Source organism: Phyllostomus hastatus, unplaced genomic scaffold (assembly GCF_019186645.2).
Source record: "Phyllostomus hastatus isolate PE091 unplaced genomic scaffold, TTU_PhHast_1.1 phas_contig_40, whole genome shotgun sequence".
Lineage (NCBI taxonomy): Eukaryota > Metazoa > Chordata > Mammalia > Chiroptera > Phyllostomidae > Phyllostomus > Phyllostomus hastatus.
Window position 1 is genome coordinate 7,329,818 of NW_025333872.1, and position 20,345 is coordinate 7,350,162.

General features: G+C 49.6%; 2 protein-coding genes across 5 annotated transcripts; both read left to right on the forward strand.

The window, feature by feature from the left end:
- Positions 1 to 893: 893 nt before the first annotated feature.
- Positions 894 to 4,475, forward strand: LOC123821699 (MAD2L1 binding protein). The gene is made up of 3 exons (XM_045843382.1): positions 894 to 1,037; positions 1,568 to 1,833; positions 3,535 to 4,475. The coding sequence occupies exons 1-3, from the start codon at positions 992 to 994 to the stop codon at positions 4,045 to 4,047; spliced, it is 825 nt and encodes a 274-aa protein (XP_045699338.1). The 5' UTR covers positions 894 to 991; the 3' UTR covers positions 4,048 to 4,475.
- Positions 4,476 to 6,700: 2,225 nt separating this feature from the next.
- Positions 6,701 to 20,174, forward strand: RSPH9 (radial spoke head component 9). 4 transcript variants are annotated; one of them, XM_045843544.1, is made up of 6 exons: positions 6,799 to 6,937; positions 7,525 to 7,613; positions 9,299 to 9,464; positions 12,556 to 12,685; positions 13,142 to 13,288; positions 19,859 to 20,174. In XM_045843544.1, the coding sequence occupies exons 3-6, from the start codon at positions 9,309 to 9,311 to the stop codon at positions 20,149 to 20,151; spliced, it is 726 nt and encodes a 241-aa protein (XP_045699500.1). In that variant the 5' UTR covers positions 6,799 to 6,937; positions 7,525 to 7,613; positions 9,299 to 9,308; the 3' UTR covers positions 20,152 to 20,174. The 4 variants fall into 4 exon arrangements, with proteins under 4 accessions (XP_045699496.1, XP_045699497.1, XP_045699500.1 ...); XM_045843542.1 differs by having other exon boundaries at positions 6,911 to 6,937; positions 7,492 to 7,613; XM_045843540.1 differs by lacking the exon at positions 7,525 to 7,613 and having other exon boundaries at positions 6,701 to 6,937.
- The last annotated feature ends 171 nt before the right edge of the window (positions 20,175 to 20,345 follow it).

Genomic DNA, 20,345 nt, shown 5'->3' on the forward strand with positions numbered 1-20,345 from the left:
GAGATTAAATTTATAAAATGTAAATTTAATCATGCTACTCTCCTACTTAAACCTTTCAAAGCAGCTTCTCCATCCCTCACAGGATCAAGTTAAAACTCTTTAACATGGCTTATAAAGCTTTGTCATGACCTGGCTCCTGTTTGTCCACCACAGCCTTAACTCTTTTTTTTTTTTTAAGAATTTATTTATTTATCCTTAGAGATAAAGGGAAGGAGAAAGAGAGGAAGAAAAACATCAGTGTGTGGCTGCCTCTTGTGCACCTCCAACTGGGGACCTGGCCTGCAATCCAGGCATGTGCCCTGACTAGGAATTGAACTGGTGACCCTTTGGTTTGCAGGCTGGTGCTCCATCCACTAAGCCACACCAGCCAGGACAGCCTTAACTCTTTATAACCTGAATTCTTTTCATTCCTTGAATAGAGCATGTGCTAGTCTCTAACGTTCTCCAGGACCGCTAGGTCCCCCTCTTTACCTTTACCCATCCTACAGGTCAGTGTCTTAGGTACATTTCCTCTGGACTACGCCTTCCTCCCACCCTGTCTAGGGTAGGTACCAGTGTTCTTCACGTTCACAGCCCGTGTAACCCACTGTATAATTCATCGTGTCGTATTGTATCTATAGGCAGTGATCCCCTTGAGGACAGCGTCTGCCTCGGGCTTATTTGTCACAGTGTCCAGCACCTAGGACAGGGGCTGGGACCATGTAGGTGTCCAATGAATAGTGAACACTGGAGAGAGAGTACGAGTGAGGGCGGGTGTCCTTTGGAAGGCAGCGCTCAGTGGCTGAGAATGTGCCGGTGTCCTTGTGGGGGAAGCTTTCCGTACGGGTGCTAGCGGGTTAGGGAGTGAGCGCAAGGCTCAAATCCCGCTCCAGCCCAGCCTGCACTTCACCAGGGAGGCACCACGTCCCCTTCCGGCCCTACCGTGCAGACTTCCCATGATGCTCCGCGTAGCGCCTATTCAAAGCGCCGGGAGAAGAGGGAGGAGGTCGTAATGGCAGCCCCGGAGCCGGAAGTAGTGTTCCCGGCCGCCGTCTCTGGTGAGGCATGGGGTCCGGGTCTCGGGATACTTGGGCGACCGGTTTATTCCCTACCGCCATTCCCTACCATCATTTATAACCTGGCCCTTTCTCTAGCCAGTCTTCCTTTGTCCTCATTTCTCGGCGTCCCTCCCGCCCCTGGCTCGGCCAGGCCAGAGTGACTGTCGCCTCACGGCCCTGGATCACAGTGGTTCGCCCCGACTCTGCCTTCATTTCCGCGGTGTTCTATAGCCCGCTTGCCTATGCTTTCAACTCTGATCAGGGCCTTCACTTTCTGAGAGTAGCATCAGTCCCCTGCCTCAGAAATTCTGCCCCCCAACCCCGACCCCTGTCCCCTGTTTCTCACCATCGGCCAACACTAAAGTCACTTTAGGCGACTGGGGTCAGGAATCTCCCTGCCTCCGCCCACACAGAAGTTTGTGGAGGGAATGTGTGCGTGTCCGGGTTAGGGTGGCTGATAGGGAATGAGAAGACTGTTTTGGCCTTTGAGTTTTTAATTTTTCTCTCTCGTCCCTCTGTGCGCCCACCAGATTTGGAGTGGTATGAGGAGTCGGAGGAAACCCACGCCCCCCAGATAGAACTACTTGAGACTACCTCTGCCCAAGAACCTCCCAACCCTTCGGAGTCATTTTGCCCCCGAGACTGCCTGGTGCCAGTGGTGTTTCCCGGGCCTGTTAGCCAGGAAGGCTGCTGTCGATTTACTTGTGAACTCCTAAAGCATGTCATGTACCAACGCCAGCAACTCCCCCTGCCCTATGAACAGCTTAAGCACTTCTACTGCAAACCTCCTTCCCAGGTAGGCACAGGCTTTGGGAGACGTTGGTGGTGAGACTTTGTGGCTATTAGATGGTAGTCAGGGAAAAAGGAAGTCTAAGGAATCTCCGGGGCTCCTCAGCCTAAGCAGCCCTAAGGAGTATGTTTCATCCCACCACTTCAGTCACTTTCTCCACACTCTAATCTTTCTTTGACAGTCTAACCCTCACCACCTTATCTCTTGTTTTCTTTTTCTGAAACTCCTATTGTGTTGTGTTTGGACTTCATGAATTGACCTTTTAATTTTAATGTCTTCTCTCTCCAAATTTTTATCTCTTTGTTTTTATGTTCTGCTTTCTGAGGAACTTATTTGACTTTATATTCCAACACTTCTATGATTTTTTTTTTCTTTTTTGGCAGTCATAGTCTTAAGGCTCTTAATTTTTGCATGTAGCATCCTGTTGTTTCAATTCTATATGAACTTCTCTTGCCTGTGGATATTAATTATTGTATATTTGGGGTTTTCCTCTGTTTCTTTTATTTTCTTTTTTTTTCTCCTTCTTTTTTCTTAGAGAGAAGGGAAGGGAAGGAGAAAGAGGGAGAGAAACATGGGATTGGTTGCCTCTGGCAGGCCTCCAACTGGGGACCTGGCCCATAACCCAGGCATGTGCCCTGACCAGGAATCCCCCTGGTGGCGACCTTTTGGTTTGCAGGTCAGCACTCAACCCACCAAGCCAAACCAACCAGGGCTTCTCTGTTTCTTGCAGTGTCTGAGTTTCTTCCAGAGTCTTTTTCTTATTTGTTTTGGACTCTGACTTTCATGTGAGAGGCTTTTAGTGTCGGTCTGGTAAATATTTAAGAATAAGCCATAGAAAGCTCTGTGCGCATGGCTGATAGACCAAGGATATTGGGTGAGAACCTATTGGTCTCTTTGGAGGACTCCCAAAACACCAATAATTGAAAGTCTTCTCTCTCTTTAGATGGAAGAGATTGGCAGGTGACCCAAGGGTCCTCATGTTTTCACTCAATCCCCACACATTCACTCTTGCCTTTTGCAGTGCCTACGTCAGCAATTCCTGTGTCTGGGGTTTTGCTGTGTGAATCAGTTTGCTTCTCATGGGAGTTCCTCTGTCAGCATTTGAACTCTTCTATCTGCTTTCTGTCCTCCAAAAATTTGTTGTTGCCTTTGGCTACTGTTGTCTGTTCTCTAGGTCTCTTTGCCCTTGGGCATCCTCCTTCCCTTTCTCACTCCCTCCCTTCATCCCTCCTCTCTCCATTCTCTTTTCCCTTCTTTTTCCTTTCATTTAGTAGTATTTCATTCAGATGGAAGCACAAATAAGCATGTGTTCAATTTGCCATGTTTAATTGGAAGACCAACTCCAGAATTACCTTTATTAAACCAAATAATCCTTGTTCCTGTTATCACTCCTAGAACAACAAAAATTTGCCACATACTATGCCATCAAATCTCCTTGACTGCTTTAGTTACTTATTTCTGGATGCCCTCCTACTTCAAAACACTATCTTTGCTGTTCTAAGAGTGGGACAGTTTGGTTTTGTACAAAGAATGTATTTTCCTTTTTGATATATTGCCCTCTGATAAAACCCAGTGTCTTGGCTGTAGCAGTTCATTGAGCTGGAAATCCAGTCCCATAGTCTACTATATCCCAAACAACAGGGTTCTTCAAAGGTCATTAACTTTCCCCTCCCTTGCTTTCTTTCTCACCATACATTGTCTTCATAGGTAGAGGACTTGGTGAAGAAGAAACCTTGGACCACCGCTGAGACAAACAGCAGGAAATGCCAACAGACCCTAGCAGAACTGGAGAGTGTCCTCAGCCACCTAGAGGGTCTCTTTGCCCGGACGCTAGTGCCGCGAGTGCTGATCCTCCTTGGGGGCAGTGTTCTAAATCCAAAGGAATTCTATGAGCTTGACTTGTCCCGCTTGGCCCCCAACAGCATGGACCAGAGCCTGAGCACAGCAGCTTGTTTGCGCCGTATCTTCCGAGCCATTTTTATGGCTGATGCCTTCAGTGAGCTGCAGGCTCCTCCACTCATGGGCACCATTGTCATGGCACAGGGGCACCGCGACTGTGGCGAAGATTGGTTTCGACCCAGGCTAAACTACAGAGTGCCCATACGGGGCCACAAACTGACTGTGACCCTCTCCTGTGGCAGACCCTCCATCCCAGTAACGGCCTGGGAAGATTACATTTGGTTCCAGGCACCAGTGACATTGAAAGGCTTTCACGAGTGAATGGGGATTCTTCTTAATCATGAATACAATGGCTAAGTTATCTTCCCTTCTGTGGCACCAAGTCACCCATATCTTGCTTGGAAGTAGAGTTGCTTCCTGATGAGAGGAAGGTTCTGTCCTGGCTTCCTGCTTCCCTTCCACGGACTTCCTGGTGGGCTGATGGTGTGACTGGGACTGTAATAATCATCACTGAACAACATCTCTTTGAATCAAAGGTTGATTTCCCAGAGGGTGCTGGGACAGACTTTTCTGTCTGGGGTTGGAAAACAAGTGTGGGCCCATAGACACAATTATGGAGGTGTCCCTTTTTATGTGGCTTTTCAGAATTTTTACCAGGAACATAATGTGGGTATGACTCATGAACTTAAATATAAAATGAATGAATTCATATTAAATTTTCCTGAAGCTCTTGGCTTCTTGAGGCTAGAGTATTTTGTCTTTCTCCTTGGTCTCTTTATTTTTTACTTTTTACTAGTGGCCTTTTCTCTTTATCTGCCCTAGGCTAGTGTGGGAAGTTAAGTGACTTGGCCAAGGTTCTATACTGGTTTGATGTCAGCTGGGACTCTTCATCAGCTAATTCCTAGCCTGATGTTCTTTTCTTTCACAAACATCAATGGATGGTTGCCTCTCATGCGCCCCACACTGGGGATCTGGCTCACAACCCAAGCATGTGCCCTAGACTGGCAATCAAACCAGTGACCCTTTGGTTTGTAGGCTGGAGCTCAATCCACTAAGCCACACCAGCCATGGCTATGCTCTCTTTTTAGCACTTCACATGCACTTCATCTAATCTAACAACCTTGCAAAGTTTGTGTCATTTTGATTGGGGAGTCACTTGCCTGAGAGTGGAAAACTGGATTCAGACCCAGTCTACCTAGCACTAGAGGCTGGTGCTTTACACTGCTGTGCGTCCTGTGTGGTTTTACTGTGAAATAATAGGATTTGCCTTACCAAAGGTGGTTGTGTTGGAAGGCTGCAGGACCCTCCTCTCTGGCTTCATATTGTGTTTCCCCACATGGACCTGACATTAATAGGTATTATAAATACAGAATCAATGAGAACAAAAGGTTTGAGTTCTTTTCTGTGCTGTGATCACTTGAAGCATATTCCACCAGCTAGAATTTTGGCTGTTTCTCTGCTTGGTGATACTACCTTACAGAAGAGGAATAGGGCTGTATCTCCCACTTGGGAAGGGTCATGCTGAGTGAGGGGTCTGACTAAAGGGAGGGAGGGTTTGGAATAGGGAGTTATAAATTGTTTTGAGATGGAAGACACATTAAAACATGTCAGCTCCCTCAAATACTGATTTTTAAAAGCCTTCAAAAACAATATTTAGCCCTGGCTAGTGTGGTTCAGTGGATTGAGTGCCAGACTGTGAAGCAAAGGGTTGCCAGTTCGATTCCCAGTCAGGGCACATGCCTGGGTTGCAGGCCAGGTCCCCAGTGGGGGTTGCGTGAGAGGCAACCACACATTGATGTTTCACTCCCTCTTTTTCTCCCTTTCCGTCTCAAAAATAAGTAAAATCTTTTAAACAATTAAAAAAAACTATATTTAGACAACCAAAACAAAGTAATTACCTGGGTAATTTAGACACTTATTTCTCTATTGGTTTTGCATTGGGGCCCAAGTAATTTTGATTTCATGAGCCCTTTCCAAAGGAATCCAAAAATTAAAAGATCAGTTAATACTAATGATAAATTCTACCTCCTTCCCTGACAACAAGCTTGCTAAGGCACCTGTCTATGTTTGACCTTGGCTGGGGACTCCAGAGGCGGATGTGAAGTAGCCAGTCTTTAGCCCATGGAGTGAAGAGCCCCAGTTCCAGTGGGGCTCTGCCCTTTCATATGTTGCTACCACTTGGGCCTAAAAGCTACAGTTGTGGGACCCAGGTAGGTAAATAGGTGGCAGTTGAGGGGAAAGTGTAGTCTGTAAATGTCACCCTTTTTGTATCCCTCTTCACACCCCCTTTTTCCAAGGTGAACCTATGCCCTGCCCCATTGCCTTGGTCTCCATTTGCCTTTCAGGTGGGATAGTACTATGGAAGAGGTAAAGAGTCATCTGAAGATCGAAGAGAATGGAATGGATGAACCATTACATAAGACCTGTATTTGGTGGGGATTGATTTAGATGCCTAGGCTTAGCCTCAAGAGTATCTTAAATTGTTTTCTTCACAGGTAATTCTGAGGCCAAGAAGGGACATGACTGAGGTGAATTAAGACAGCTATTGTCACTGTGGTGGTGTCTTTCCAAGCCCCGATTTTATATACAGTAAGGACTCAATGTAGAGTATGTGGAAGGACTCAGGAAAGACAAAGATATCTCCAGAATTGGTCTGGGTTGGCAGTTCCAACCTCACACTGTAGACTACCCTATCTTTTTTACGGGAAACCATGCTGATGTCGTGACAACTGAACACATCCTGTCACCAGCTTGGGAAAGAAAGGGAAGGGGGAAAAAAAGAAGAAAGAGAGAGGGAGTTAGTGTATGTCCAAGCTTCTAGTAAGAGCTCTGAGGAAATTAGGGCTGTTTTGTGGTCCAGGAAAAGCAGGGTCACAGGTGGGTGTAGTGCTACTTCCTGCCAGAGCCGACGGCGGAGCTTTGGGTCTCCATGGAGACGGCTTCACGTAGCAACCCCGGGAGCGTTGAGCTGAGCGGCGGGCAAGATGGACGCCGAGAGTCTCCTGCTGTCCCTGGAGCTGGCGTCGGGCAGTGGGCAGGGCCTCAGCCCAGACCGTCGGGCCTCGCTGCTCACTTCCCTCTTGCTGGTTAAGCGCGACTATCGCTACAGTCGGGTGCTCTTCTGGGGCCGCATCCTTGGCCTCGTCACCGATTACTACATCGCGCAGGGCCTGATTGAGGACCAACTTGCACCGCGCAAGACACTGTACAGGTGGAGGAGGCGCCGGGGCGGCCGAGGCTGCAGGGCGATACTGAAGGGAGGGCCACTGGGAGGCTTGGGGAGGGTGGGCAGGGACAGGAACCTAGAGGGGCTAGGCCTACGGGGTCGAGGAAGCCGGTGGAGACAGGATTTGAGGGGGAGGGGATGAGGAAAAGTCCGAGGAGCGAGGCGGAGGACCTGAGAACCAAATGCAGCGTAAGTGGGCGGGGAAGTGGCTGGGTGAAATCTGAGAGGGCGGGGCTCCGGGAGAACACTTCCAATTCTTGGTGCAAAGGGCTGCAAGAGAGTTAGAGGCTAGTGGGTTTACGAGAGTCTGGGCCAAGGAGGGAGGCGGAGGAAGGTAAAAGTTCCAGGAAAATGGAGACCGGGAGTTCAGTTTAGAGAAAGGTCAGAAGCCTCATGTGGTGGTGCTATTTGGAAGCGTGTCCAGAGCATCCACCGTGGAGATGTTGACTTAGAGAAGGTGTTCTAGGAAGTAGCCCAGGAAAGCCGAATGGGAGAGAGGGGATTTAGAGCTGGGGAAAATTACCTGGACGCTACCGTAGAGGACCATGCAGCTGCTTCTTGACTACCCCCAGCGATGTTGGGAGCTCAACACTTTACAAAGCAGTCCATTAGGCGCAGGAAGTCGGAAACCTAATCTATCCACACAAAGTCCCTGAAGCAGGTATGTGCTTAGTGTGTTTGTGGAACCTCATACAGGCTAGTGCAGCTAGAGAGGAGTGAAGGACTAGGACATTGTAGGACGTGAGGTCAGAGGAGCATGGGGCTGGAGACAATCATGCATTGCCTTGTGGGACATTGTAAGGACTTGGCTCTATGGAAAGTCATTGAAAGGTTCTGCAGCACGCTCCCTGTAGAGAGCAGACCCACGCCTTTCTTGCCTCACAGGCAAGCATCTTTACTTTTCTCTCCTAATCTCCAAGGGTTCCTATGAGACTTGCAATCAGGGGAGCAGTAGGCGGCAGCAGTTCATCCCGGGCTGACTCCCTGAGCCTGTCTCTTTTTTCTGACTTCCCAGGTAGTCAAAGCAGTCCTGCCTAGGCTTTCTCCTGTTGCTTCTTCTATCCTTAGCCCATCCTTCCCAGTATCACTGTTCCCAGTTTTAATAAACATACTCTCAGAAAAAAGGAAGAAAAGAAAAAGAAAAGAAAAGGAAAGAAAGGAAGAAAAAGAAAGAATGCAAGGTTGGCTCTACACAGAAGCATGATCTGGCTTAGGTTGTAGCAGTTGGGTGGGTGCTAGACGGAAGGGGGAGTGAGTACAGAAGTGGTGAGACCAGGTGGAGGCTATTGCAGTCTCCAGACAAGAGTAAATGGTGGCTTGGTCCAGGGAGGAAGCAGTGGAGATTGTGAGAGATGGTTGGGTTAGATTCTGGACACCAACTAGTAGCTGGGGCTCTGGGAGTCAGTTGAGTGAGACTACAGAGAGAAAAGAGGGGTGAGACTAGATCCCTGGAAATACTAAAGGCACTGGAGGAGGGAGAAGGAAATACTAAAAGTAGGAATGGAAATGCATTTGTTGTCTTTTAGTTCATCCCATGGATGATCTTCTCCTAAGCAGTTTCTTGGGGTGGTGTGGGTAAAACCCATGGTGCATTGGGCAGAGAGTTAAAGTGACAGAGGGTTCCCACACAGCAAATTGTTCTCAGATTGTTGTTCAGAGTTGAGGCAGAGAGGGGAGGGTCGAAAGGGGCATTTTCTAAAGGGGCATGGATTTGAGGGCTGCTGCTTTAGAAAGCTGAGAAGTTTTTGTGTTGAGAATGAGGCAGTCGAGAGTGAAGGGAGGAAAGATGAGCAGAGAGCAGGCTGGGGACGCAGGTCCTGAGTGAATGAGAGAGGAGTGGGAGTAGGTCCGTGCCTGGGGGGAAGTGAGTAAGAAGGGCCTGGGCTGGCTCATGCTCCTGAAGACCTCAAAGGAGGAGAGGTCCTGGACCCTGGGCCCAGTTTTCCTGAGAAATGGGGGATGATGGCCTTACTGTGGGCTCAGTAGGCAGACCAAGTGCACAAATTAGGGGCTCACCAAAGCAGGGGCACCAGCAACAGGAAAATTTAGCTTCCAGAGCTCCTCCAGAATCTTACAGGTATTAAGGAAGGCTCTTGGAATTTTGGCATGCACAAACTTTTTATGATCTTTTTTTAAATTTTAATTTAATTTTATTTTAATCATTGTTCAACTTTTTATGATCTTTTAAAAAATAAAATGGAATTTGCATCACATTTGGGGGTGGGTGCACCATTAGGCACTTAGAGCAGTGTTTCTTGGGTTTCGTGCCTTGGGAGAAGGGTGGTGGCAGGAAGCCCGCGTGAGAGTAGGAGTTGGAAACCAGAGGCATGTGGATGTTGTTGACAGCCTGAACTGCATGGAGTGGAGCCTCTTGCCCCCTGCCACAGAGGAGATGGTGGAGCAGACGTCCGTGGTGAAGGGCCGCTTCATGGGGGACCCCTCACATGAGTATGAACACGTTGACCTGCAGAAGGTGAACGATGGTGATAAAGTCTTTGAAGAAGAAGTAGTGGTGAGTGAATATGAGGAGGGGCGTCTGGAGGAAGAGGGCCTGGGCTATCCAAAACCGAGCCCAACAGAAAGTCGGCAACAACATAACAACACAGCTGAGCAACAGGGTGGGGAGTGGATGGGCAGTGCTTGTGAAGCCTGGCTCTAGGGCAGGGCCAGGGAAGGGGGGTCTGGGCTGAGCTCTGGGGTAAGGGCGTGGGTACAGGTTCTTATATTTTTGTATCAATGTTTGTTTTCCTAGATAACACATCCACATGGTTCAAAATTCAAAGGTACAAAAAAGAGTATATAAAGTGTCCCTCCCATCTCTGTCTTCTAGTCATCCAGGTCCTATTCCTGGGGGACTAATGTAACTGTTTTGAGTGTGTGTCCAAATCTTGCTCCTCAAAGAGCAGCCTGGATCAGAGGCATCCCTCTGCCCTGTGAGTTAGAAATGCAGGTGGAGAGTGGGAGGGAGGAACAGTGCCAGGATCTGCATTTGAGCACATTCCCAAGGGATTCGGAATTCACATTTAAGTAATAGAAGCTCTGTTTCCAGAGACATGTTATGCAAATGCAAACCCAAGCAAACACCTTACCTTTTACATACTCTTTTTTTATCGCAAGAGCAAAACAAAAAGTAATGGCAGTGTGTTATACACACAGTTCTGCACCCTGCGTTTTTTACCTAATATGTGAGAGATCTTTCTACATCAGTGCCTTAAAGAGCCTCCCCACTCTTCACCGTTGTGTGAATGCACCATAATTTAACCACTGTCTTTTTGTTGTTATTTGTTGTTTTTTAAGTATGTTTTTTTGATTATGCTATTATGGTTGTCCCAATTGTTTTTCCCTTTGCCCCCTTCCTCCTGGTACACCCCTTCCCTCCAGAAGTCACCCCCCTTATCATGTCCATGGATTATGTGTGTAAGTTCTTCGGCTTCTTCATTTCCTTTTTTCTGTTTCGTTTTTTTTTTTTTTTTTAGATTTTATTTATTTATTTTTAGAGAGGGGAAGGGAGGGAAGAAGAGAGGGAAACATCAGTGTGTGGTTGTCTCTTGCACGCCTCCTACTGGGGATCTGGCCCGCAACTCAGACATGTGCCCCAGCCAGGGATTGAACCAGCGACCCTGTGGTTTGCAGGCTGGCACTCAATCCACTGAGCCACACTGGCCAGGGCTCCATTTCCTACCATATTCTCAACATCCACCTGTCTATTTTGTTCCTACAAATTATGCTACTTGATCCCTGCACCATCTCCCCCATTCTCTCCTATCCCTCTCCCAGCTGATAACCCTCCAAAAGATCTCGTTGTCTATGATTTGTTCCTGTTCTGGCTGTTTGCTTAGTTTGTTTTGTTTTTATTTTTTAGATTGAGTTGTTGATATTTGTGAGTTTGTTGTCATCTTACTGTTCATATTTTTGACCTTCTTTTTCTTAGTTAAGTCCCTTTAACATTTCATATAACAAGGGCTTGGTGATGATGAACTCCTTTAACTTGACCTTATCTGGGAAGCACTTTATCTGCCCTTCCTTTCTAAAAGAGAGCTTTGCTGGAAGAGTAATCCTGGTTGTAGGTCCTTGGTTTTCATGACGTTGAATACTTCTTTCCAGCCCCTTCTTGCCTGCGAAGTTTCTTTTGAGGAATCAGATAACCTGTGTGTCTCTTCCAAGGAAATGGAGGTTTCCAAGATTTAGCTCTGACAAACAGTACCACAATGAGTGACCTTGTACATACATCATTTCCAGTGTGTGCGGTCTATCTGAATGATCAATTCCTAGAATGGAAAACTAGGTCAAAAAGGAGCCTAAGTTTTGAACCCAAAAATCTCGGTCCAAGTCTGTGATGCCTCAACTCTCACGCCTTCCCACCAGACAACCCTAACTTCCCTTCAGTTTTATTTTCTGTAAATTGGGGTAATTACATTTACTCCTCAGGCTTGTGCAGAGTAAATAAGGTAACATATTTAAAACCCTTGGCCCAGACACTTATATATTAGTTTCCATCTCCCCCTTTGTAAATAATTCCAGCTGATAGCCCATAGGAAATAGGTGGCTGAGTGATTCTGGGGGTCCCTGATTCTGTGTTCCCTTGTCGAGTGCTACTTTTTCCCAAAATACAGTCGTCCCTCGCTACATCTAGGTTCACTCATTGCAGCTTTGAGCCTCAATAAGTGAACCGTGATACAGTGAGGGATGACTGTATCTGTGAAGTCTTTTTGCTGAGGGTTGCCCTTCATATTGACTGTAACCACATTTCATCTGCACAAAAATGTTATGGGGTGATGCTCAGGAAGTAATGTTAAGTCAAAGAGTAGAATATGAAATTATATGCCCTGCTGGTGTGGATCCAGTGGATTAAGTGCAAGCTTGCGAACCAAAGGGTCTCCAGTTTGATTCCCAGTCAGGGCACATTCTGGGTTGCAGGCCAGGTCCGCAGTTGGGGGTGTGCGAGAGGCAGCTGATTGATGCATCTCTAGCACACTGATGTTTCTCTCCCTCTCTTTCTCCTTCCCTTCCCCTCTCTAAAATGAGTAAATAAAATCTGTAAAAAAACTATATAAACTATGACTCTAATTGTGCTTTAAATATATGCATTAAAAAAAGGATAGAAGGAAGTATACCAAAATGTTATCAGTGATAATCTTTAGGAGGTGGGATTATGAATGGTTTTAATTCTCTTAGGTATGTTATAAAATATTTCTGATTACCCAAATAGTTTACAGTGAGCATGATTGCTTTTATATTTTCAAAAGGCAAAATAAGCAATATTTAAATCTGATGATAGAATGGTATGTTTCTGGAAGGGTACATAAAAAACATTAACTGTGGTCACCCCCAGTGAGGGCAATTGAGGGGCAAGGGATAGAGTGAGAGAGACCACTTTTTTTTTTTTTTGTAGTTTTAAATATTGTACCACCAGTATGTACTACCAAGTTAAAAAAAGAAAGAAAATTTTAATAGGAAGAAAGGGAGGGCTGGCCAGTGTGATTTTCCACGGACCTGGCATCCATACTCGGGTAGCCCAGGTCAGGTGGTTATGCAGAGGGCCCTGCACCAGAGGGGAGTGGGCACAGCACCCTGGCAGGAAGGCTTGTCTTCTGGCTCCTCAGGTCCGGATCAAGGAAGAGACCCGCTTGGTGTCCATCATTGACCAGATTGACAAGGCTGTGGCTGTTATCCCCCGAGGTGCCCTCTTTAAGACCCCTTTTGGACCCATCCATGTCAATCGGACCTTTGAAGGTGCGTTCTCTGGGGCCTCTCTCATGGGCGGGAGGGTATCTCCTCCCGAACATAGTCAGACACACATCTGGGTGTCTGGGCGAACCTGCCTATTTCCTCAGCAAAGAAGTAACAGTAACCACATCAGCTGGGAGGATGTGTCCAATGACCTGGCATGGGTTACCCAGTCCCTGGACCCTGACTTTTCTGCCTGAGGGTGGGAGAGCAGTTGGCCACTTGGGTCTCAGGGCTTTGTGTGGGTCTGGCCTCCCTGCCTTCTCCCACCTTCTTCCTCCTTGGTCTTTCTTCACTGCAGGATCTAGGCCAAATCTGGGCTGAAGGAACACTATTCCCTTTTCTCCCTTCAGTTCTCTGTCAGTAGACTTAGTCATTTGCAAGCCCCTCCATGTGGTCCCCATGCATAGAGGAAGTAAAAATAGGAAAAGGCTCCCTTCCTACTCACTGCCTTTTTTTTAGGACTGTCCATGTCTGAAGCCAAGAAGCTCAGTTCCTACTTCCACTTCAGGGAGCCTGTTGAGCTGAAGAACAAGACCTTGCTTGAGAAGGCTGACCTAGACCCCTCCCTGGACTTCATGGACTCCTTAGAGAATGACATCCCCAAAGGTAATAGCCTATTACTTTGAGGACATTGGATCTGTCCCCAGGCCAAAGCAGTGGGCCATGCACCTACCATTTTTCTCTGCAAATGGAACCAAGGGCCTGGATGGGAGATGGTGGTTTGGTGTGAGTCCTTGAGGGTGGGGCTCCCCCAGGGTCCAATACAGGTTTCAGCTCACAGTAAACAGTCAGTAAATGTTTACAGACAAAAGGAAGGATGGTCTTCCATATGCTTTTGGAGACAGGAAGTCTCTCAGTGTCTCTTTTGATTTTCATATTCATCTTGAATAGAGGCATACATCCATCTCTTAGTCTGGGGTTAGATCCAGTGCTTGGCACATAGCTGGTGCTCAGTAAGTGGGTGCTGACTGACTGACTGAATAGCAAAGCACCTGCTAAGGATATGACTTCTGTATATTTGCTTCCTGCTATGTGTGGGGGACTACTAAATCTTAAAACAGCTTCAGAGGCCTTCCTATGCTTCAGGGCCCACCTGGCCCAGGCACATACCCTTGGATGGTGGGGTCACAGAGACCACATTTTTCTTTCCCCTGAGCTTCACCAGTAGGGGATATATTCTAGGAAGATGCTCTTGCCTGGTTGCTGCACCCCAGGACAGGTGCCAGGCTCTGGGCAATGTGAGGCCGACCCAAGATACTGACTCAATTCCCCTGTCTCTTTCGCTCCTCACATTTGGCGCTTCTGAGAACTGGAGGGATCTGTTGTTAATGACGGCAGTGATAATAATAAATGATACTCGTAAGAACTCACAAAACGGTGGCACTGCTTATTTTGTGCTAGGCACTTCACTCAGCCTTTTCCATAGCTTATCTCATTTTAATATTCACAGCCAACCTAAGAGGTAGATGCTGTTATTATCCCCATTTTATAGATGAAACAGACTCAGAGTTAAACCCAAGGGCACATTAAGCGTTAGAGCATTTGACTCCAGAGCTCTATGTCAAATAGATGGTGGTTCTTTTTAAGTGGACAGTGGGAATGGCGGGACCACTAGAGGATGCACTTCTGAGGAGCAAATGAAACCTCCTAGTTGCAATGGAACTCAGGATGGAGGTGGGATGGCGGTCATGGTTAAGGTGAAGTTGTTGGCCACCTGGGTCTCAGGGCTCTGAAATTGCCTCTGATGTTGCACAGCCTGGGTTGGAATTCTGAATCTGTCTCTTGCTAGCTGTGTGACTTGGGCAAGTCCCTCAACTGTCTTGTGCCTCAATTTCCCTCATTTCTAAACGGGAATAATGATATTTTCTACCTCAATGGGTCAGTAGGACAATTAAGAGTTAACACATATACACAGTGCCTAACACACAATAAGAATGCATATAAAAATTAGTAATTATTATTGATATATTTTGCATGGCAAAAGGCCTTAGAGGTGGGTTGGGCAGGCCTAGGAAGGCCTAGAGAGCCAGGGTAGAAGGCCTACCTAGATCAAGGCAGCAGGAGCTTCTGGTGGCTTGTGAACAGGTCTGTGATAATAAGGTAGTGGTACATGGGGGGATGGAGAAGGGGCTAGTCAGGGGTCTGGATGCCATTTCGTGACTGCTGCAGCGCGCCAGGGGCCAGGCAGCGGGTCCCAAGCGGCTAAGGGCTGCCAGCAAGGGATGGCTATTCTGGTCTTGGCCACATGGGGGCGCATGAGGCAAGCCTCCCTGAGCATGGAGATGGGCTTCTGGATCTGTGGGGGGAAATAAAGGTTTATAGGGGTCGGGGCATTTCTCACCCAGGAGATACACTTTCTAGACTCCAGTTACCTCCTCCAGCTCTTGTGTTCCCAGCCACACATCCTTGGGGGCTGATAAAGGAGCCAGGAATGTTGTGACGGTGGGACCCAGTGTCAGGGGCTTAGGGGTCAGGGGAGAAAAGTACTCTTAATACCTTTAATCTGGGGCCAGCAGCCCCACCTCCTGATTCAAGGTGAGGCTGGAAAACCCTGCCTGATGTTGACTTCTTAGCCCTCTCACCTGTAGCTCCCAGGCTAGTGGATGAGGCTCTTTTTCTACACTGTTGGATGATTAGGGGGCCTAACAAAGAGCGCCTCCCACTCTTGGAGCCTCATCCTCTGTGTGGTGGGAGGGACAAGGAGGGTGCTAGGGCCTTTGTAGCCAAGACTAAAACCAGCTAGATGAGCTGCGGAGGTCCAGCAAAGTCTTTCTACGAGAATCCCATTAATCCTGTGTGCCTTGCCACCTGGGGTAAAGGGAACGCAGGAGGCAGCTGTCTCCCCCTGCAGCAGGGGGCATAAGATATGGAGCATTGGGGGGTCTTTCTAAAGGATGCTGAGGCCACCCTGATATGTCCATTCAGCAAGTGAATTTGTAGTATCAGGCCCCTGGGAGGTGCAGGATCTGGGAGATGGATGAGTAGCAGTGGCCTGAGGCCCTGGACATTCTGCCTAATGGTGGGCTTCAGGGCTGAAGGACCAACTGGTAGTCTGACATTTCAGTCCACTCCAGCCTGTGGCTTTGTCCTTGGTGCTGGAGGCTTGGGAGTTAAGGGCTCCTGGCATCTCCTATGTGTGTCTGGGGCCCGGGGAAGGGAGGATCTGGAGGGGAAAGGATGATTTTGGCCTGACCTTGGGAAACCTCACAGCTTCTGGGCCTTCAGCTCCCTTCATCCCAGAGCTGCCACCAGAAAGCCTCCTGAAGTGAGACCCAGTTTTTTCTTGTGATGGCTTGGTGGGGGCCATGGCGCAGGGTTGGAAGTGTGGTCAGGGAGAGCAGGCACTGATTTAGGTCCCAGACTCCCTTCCTTATCTGCCAGTTAAAGAGCAGGAGTGACTGGGAGACTGCCCTTCCAGGGGGAGAGCAGCCAGAATGGGCTGGGCTGCTAAGGGGGCCAAAATCCCAAGGAAGAGTTAGTTCCCTGGGACACCAGCACCGGCTGGTGGGTTGCTTCACCATTTTAGCAGGTGGAATTTGGTGGGATGGAATTTTCTGCTAAAATTATCATTTACTTTCCAGGTCTGAGGCAGTTGTTCAGGGGGATTTCATGTCACCCCTGAGCAGGTATGGTATAGGTTGGCCCTATCCCTGAGACTTTTGCTTTGGGCCCAGGGAGGTAGGTCAGATCAGCAGCCTGTGCCTGGGCTAGCCTGAGGCCACTGATGCCCTCCTGAGCCATCCTGCCATGCCCTGGGGTCTGTAGAATTTTGTGGGTGAGTAGTCTGGGGGCAGAACCATCCTCTTGGTGCATGCCAGGAAACAGCTAAAAGTCCTCTGAGCTTGGGCTGCAGCCAGGAGAGAAAGATGGAGCACCAGATCAGGAGGCCAGATTTCTGGATAGTATTCTGCCATTCCATCCTCCTTAACCACGGAGCAGCTATTGTGTGCCAAGCACTGGGGACATCTCTGTGAACAAGACAGGCATCGTCCTTGCCTCACAGGGGTTTGGGAAGATCAAAAGTGGAAATGTAAAATAGAAGTTGCTTCACCAATGAAGTCATTGTGTCCTGGGGCAGGCGGAGCATTGAGGAAAGCAGAGCAGAAAGGATGGAGGGCAGGGCTCCCCTACTTGCTCCACTAAGGAACTGTGGGGACCAGCCAGGTCCTGGGCTGCTGGGGCTCCAGCGCCAAGAGCTCTCAGCAGCAATGCCCAGTTCAGGCAGCAGAGGGCAGTGAGGGACCTGTGTGCTTGGAAAGCAGCCTTTAAAAAGTGGTGGTGGTGGTTGGGGAAGGGTTAGGGGATATGATGGGATAGGAGAGACTGGGGGACAGGAGCATTGGAGAGTGGCAGGGGGTGGGGGGACATGGTACCCTCGACCAGCCTTCTCTTAGGGGTGTATGCAGGTGGCTCTTCCAACCCAGTCCCTTGGAAGCCTGGCTGACAGGTGCTTGGCCTTTTGGACTTGTTGGTTGGGGGGTGGCTGGCCTTACCAATCAGACAGGGCACTCTACCGTCATACCCCTCAACCACTATGGGACTTGACCATACCTTGTGGCCCTGGTGTGGTGGGAGCGGCCATTCTAAGGAACCCATGCCATTTTGTGTATAACAAGTTGTGTAGTGCTGGTCTGAGAGGATTTAAGCCACTGGCTGCCCCTGGACAGCCCTGATCCCCAGCCTCGCCCACTGTCCCCTCAAACTGAATCTCAGGGCTTTGCTGCCTTTATTCCTGGAGGGCAGAAGAATGTAATTAGGAGAAGCATAGTCTAGACTGACATTTCCACACTGGCAAGGTGGGTGAGACCCCGGGGCTCTGGACACCCAGGACTTCCTGATTGCAGTAGGCCCTGTTCCTCGTTACCAGTTTGTTCCACACAACTGCCTCAAAAAACTGAGCTTGCAGAAGAGTAGGTGCCAGGTGGCAGGAGGGGAGGTTTAAGGAGGGGCTGGGCTGTGAACTGAAACACCAGGGCCACAAGGGGCTGCTTCTCCTGGAACCCTACAGGCACAGGCAGAAGCAGCTGGCTGGGTCCAGCCTTTCTAGCAGTTGCAATAAGTGGGTGAAGGTGACAGCAAATGCCTGGCTTCCCAGGTAGACACTACGTGACTCCTGGCACGTTGAGAGTCAGTGTGTTTCCTGGGCAACCAGCTGAGCCAGGAACAAGGAGAGGACAGGAGTGTGACAGGAATGTGAGGGCGGGAGGGAGGCAGTGTTGTTGCCTGGCTGGCCCCTCACATGCTGCTTCCACACGTGGCCAGCACCCTTCTGCCTGCTTGGCACTGCTGCCCTCCTGCCCCGTGGGGTCAGTGTATTTCTCTAGCATCCCTATCAGTTTCTCTTTGGTCTCTGGTGGTGGGAGTGGGGGAGAGCCTTTGCTGATAAGCCTGGGCCCCCTCCCCTGCTACAGGAAAGAGGTAGCCAACCTCTAAGAGGGCAGGCTGGTGTGAGGGAAGGTCAGGGCCCAGCCCTTGCCCAGGGTGTGCCAAGATGCTAACAGTGAACTGATGAGTGGTCTAGGTTGGGGGACTCCAGGAAAGCATTTAGCCTAGGCAGGTTGCGAGCTGCCCTCCATGGTGGGCAGAGGAGGCAAAGCCTGACCTTTCTCAGTTCAAGGAGGCTGTGTGACAGTGAGCTCCCAGGGCAGGGGGGGCTGCCCCAGATGATGCGGTGGTGGTGGGGGATGCGACTAGTACCTTCCTGGGGTCTGTGCTTCTGGCCAAAGGCTGAACACAGCATACTGTGAATACTTTGTTCTGTCATACCCCCTCCCATTATCCCTGGGTGTTTTTTGGAATAAGGAAAGCAACAGGCTAGGGCCTTAGGTGTCTGAGGGCGGATGGAGGACTTCAGGTGTCCAGAGAAAACTGTAGGAGCCAGGGGGAATACTCTTCTTTGACTAGGACAGCAACCCCCACCCTCCTAGGCAGTAACTATCAGAGCTCTGGTAACCCAGGGACACTCTTCTTGATGCTGTCTGGCCAGCAATGTGTGGTCCTAGGGGAGCAGAATCAAGCTGACACTGTAGCTTACACTTCATCATCTCATACACGGGCGGTGACACTTGGTGCAGGCCACCACACAGTGCTGTGGTGGCTCCGAGCCAGCCTCTTTCTGAGCAGGCAGGGCCAGCTGACCTACATGCACCAGAAAGCTCTTTGATTTTGGGCAGGTGACGGTACCCTCAGCAGGGCTGAGCTGCTGTCAGGGTCAGGGGTTCCTGGTGGCCAGGTCTCTGGGATGCAGGGTGGCCCTTGCTGGGTGGAGACTGAGCTGTGAGGCTGCTGGTTGTGGAGTGAGCAGGGTGGGCCACGGTTGGAGGAGGCCTGTGGGAAGCTGGGGTGGCGGGAGCCAAGCAGCCGGGCTGAGCTGGCAGCCGATGAAGGTCTCAGCACAGCTCTCAGTGCATCACTGGCTGGTCCAACACCAAAACCTTCAAAGCATTTGCCTTTCTGGAAGGGCCTGGAACAGAACTGTGGCTGGACCCGGGAGGGGCCTTGGTGCGCAGGGGAATAGAAGCTCCAGATCTGCATCCAGAGAGGCGATTTTCCCAGGCTCCTTCCTCCCACACATCGGCTCCCTCCCTCAGTCCTGGATATGGATCAGGTCCTTCCCGCCAAGTCCTAATGGCTGCACAACTCAGCCCTGGGCAGGGCTGCTCCTGTCTGGGGAGCAAAAACCAGGGCAGGACTCAGGACAGACAATGGCTCATTAGTTGTAGCCTGGGTCTCTTCCTGCCAAGGATGGCTCCCACACCACCAGTGGCCAGAAAGGGCTATTGAGCTGGGAGGCCTGGAACGACCACTTCTGTGAGCCCCTGGTCAGGTCTAATCTATCTCAGGAACAGAGGATTCTGGGGCTGGGGAAGAGAGTAAAACAGCAAGTGGGGGCACACTGCCCTAGGACTGAAGTCACTAGTGATTATGCCTAGTAGAAGGTGAGAGGGAGCCCGGAGTCTCCCCAAGCCTGGCCCCAACTCCTGCGGACTCGGCTTCCTCCCCCATTCAACCTTTAACTAGACTTGCTGACAGGAACAAAACGCACTCGTTTGAGTTTCACCTCTTTTCATTTCCTTTGCCCTCCCTCTGGAAGTGGTTTTAATGAACAGTGAAATGGCTAAAAGGCAATCAGGAGGAGTAAAGCACTGGGATAATTAAACTCTTCCTTTTTCCCAGTGGAACCTCAGCACCTGGGCCTGGCTGCCCAAGGAGCTGGGGCCTCTGCACATGGGGCAGAGTTGTGGCTCCACAGTGCTCAGGCCTCACCTGCTCTCCAGGGTCCTGGAGCATCCAGATGGAGAGGGGCAATGCCCTGGTGGTGCTGCGCAGTCTGCTCTGGCCAGGCCTCACCTTCTACCACACCCCTGGCACCAAGAACTGTGGCTATATCTACGTGGGCACTGGTGAGAAGAACATGGATTTGCCCTTCATGCTGTAGGTGGGGCCAGCCCCAGGAACTTTCTGTGTAGAGCATAAACATTATTTTCACACATTTCAGTGAATCTGGTCTGTTTGTTCTGTCCTGCCACTTCCCGTCATCTCCACCTCCATCTGGTGTCCAGACTCTGAGGACATCACAGTGCCAAAGCAAGTGGCAGAGGATCAGAATGTGGTAACAAAGAATGGAGGGTGGAAATGGCTGTGGGAGGTGACGGCCAGGAGC

Coding starts and splice junctions, on each gene's coding strand:
- LOC123821699 (XM_045843382.1), top strand. CDS start 992: ATGGCAGCCCCGGAGCCGGAAGTAGTGTTCCCGGCCGCCGTCTCTG. Junction 1,038..1,567: donor GTTCCCGGCCGCCGTCTCTG/GTGAGGCATGGG, acceptor TGCGCCCACCAG/ATTTGGAGTGGTATGAGGAG. Junction 1,834..3,534: donor ACTGCAAACCTCCTTCCCAG/GTAGGCACAGGC, acceptor TTGTCTTCATAG/GTAGAGGACTTGGTGAAGAA.
- RSPH9 (XM_045843540.1), top strand. CDS start 6,711: ATGGACGCCGAGAGTCTCCTGCTGTCCCTGGAGCTGGCGTCGGGCAGT. Junction 6,938..9,298: donor CCGCGCAAGACACTGTACAG/GTGGAGGAGGCG, acceptor TGTTGTTGACAG/CCTGAACTGCATGGAGTGGA. Junction 12,686..13,141: donor TGTCAATCGGACCTTTGAAG/GTGCGTTCTCTG, acceptor CCTTTTTTTTAG/GACTGTCCATGTCTGAAGCC.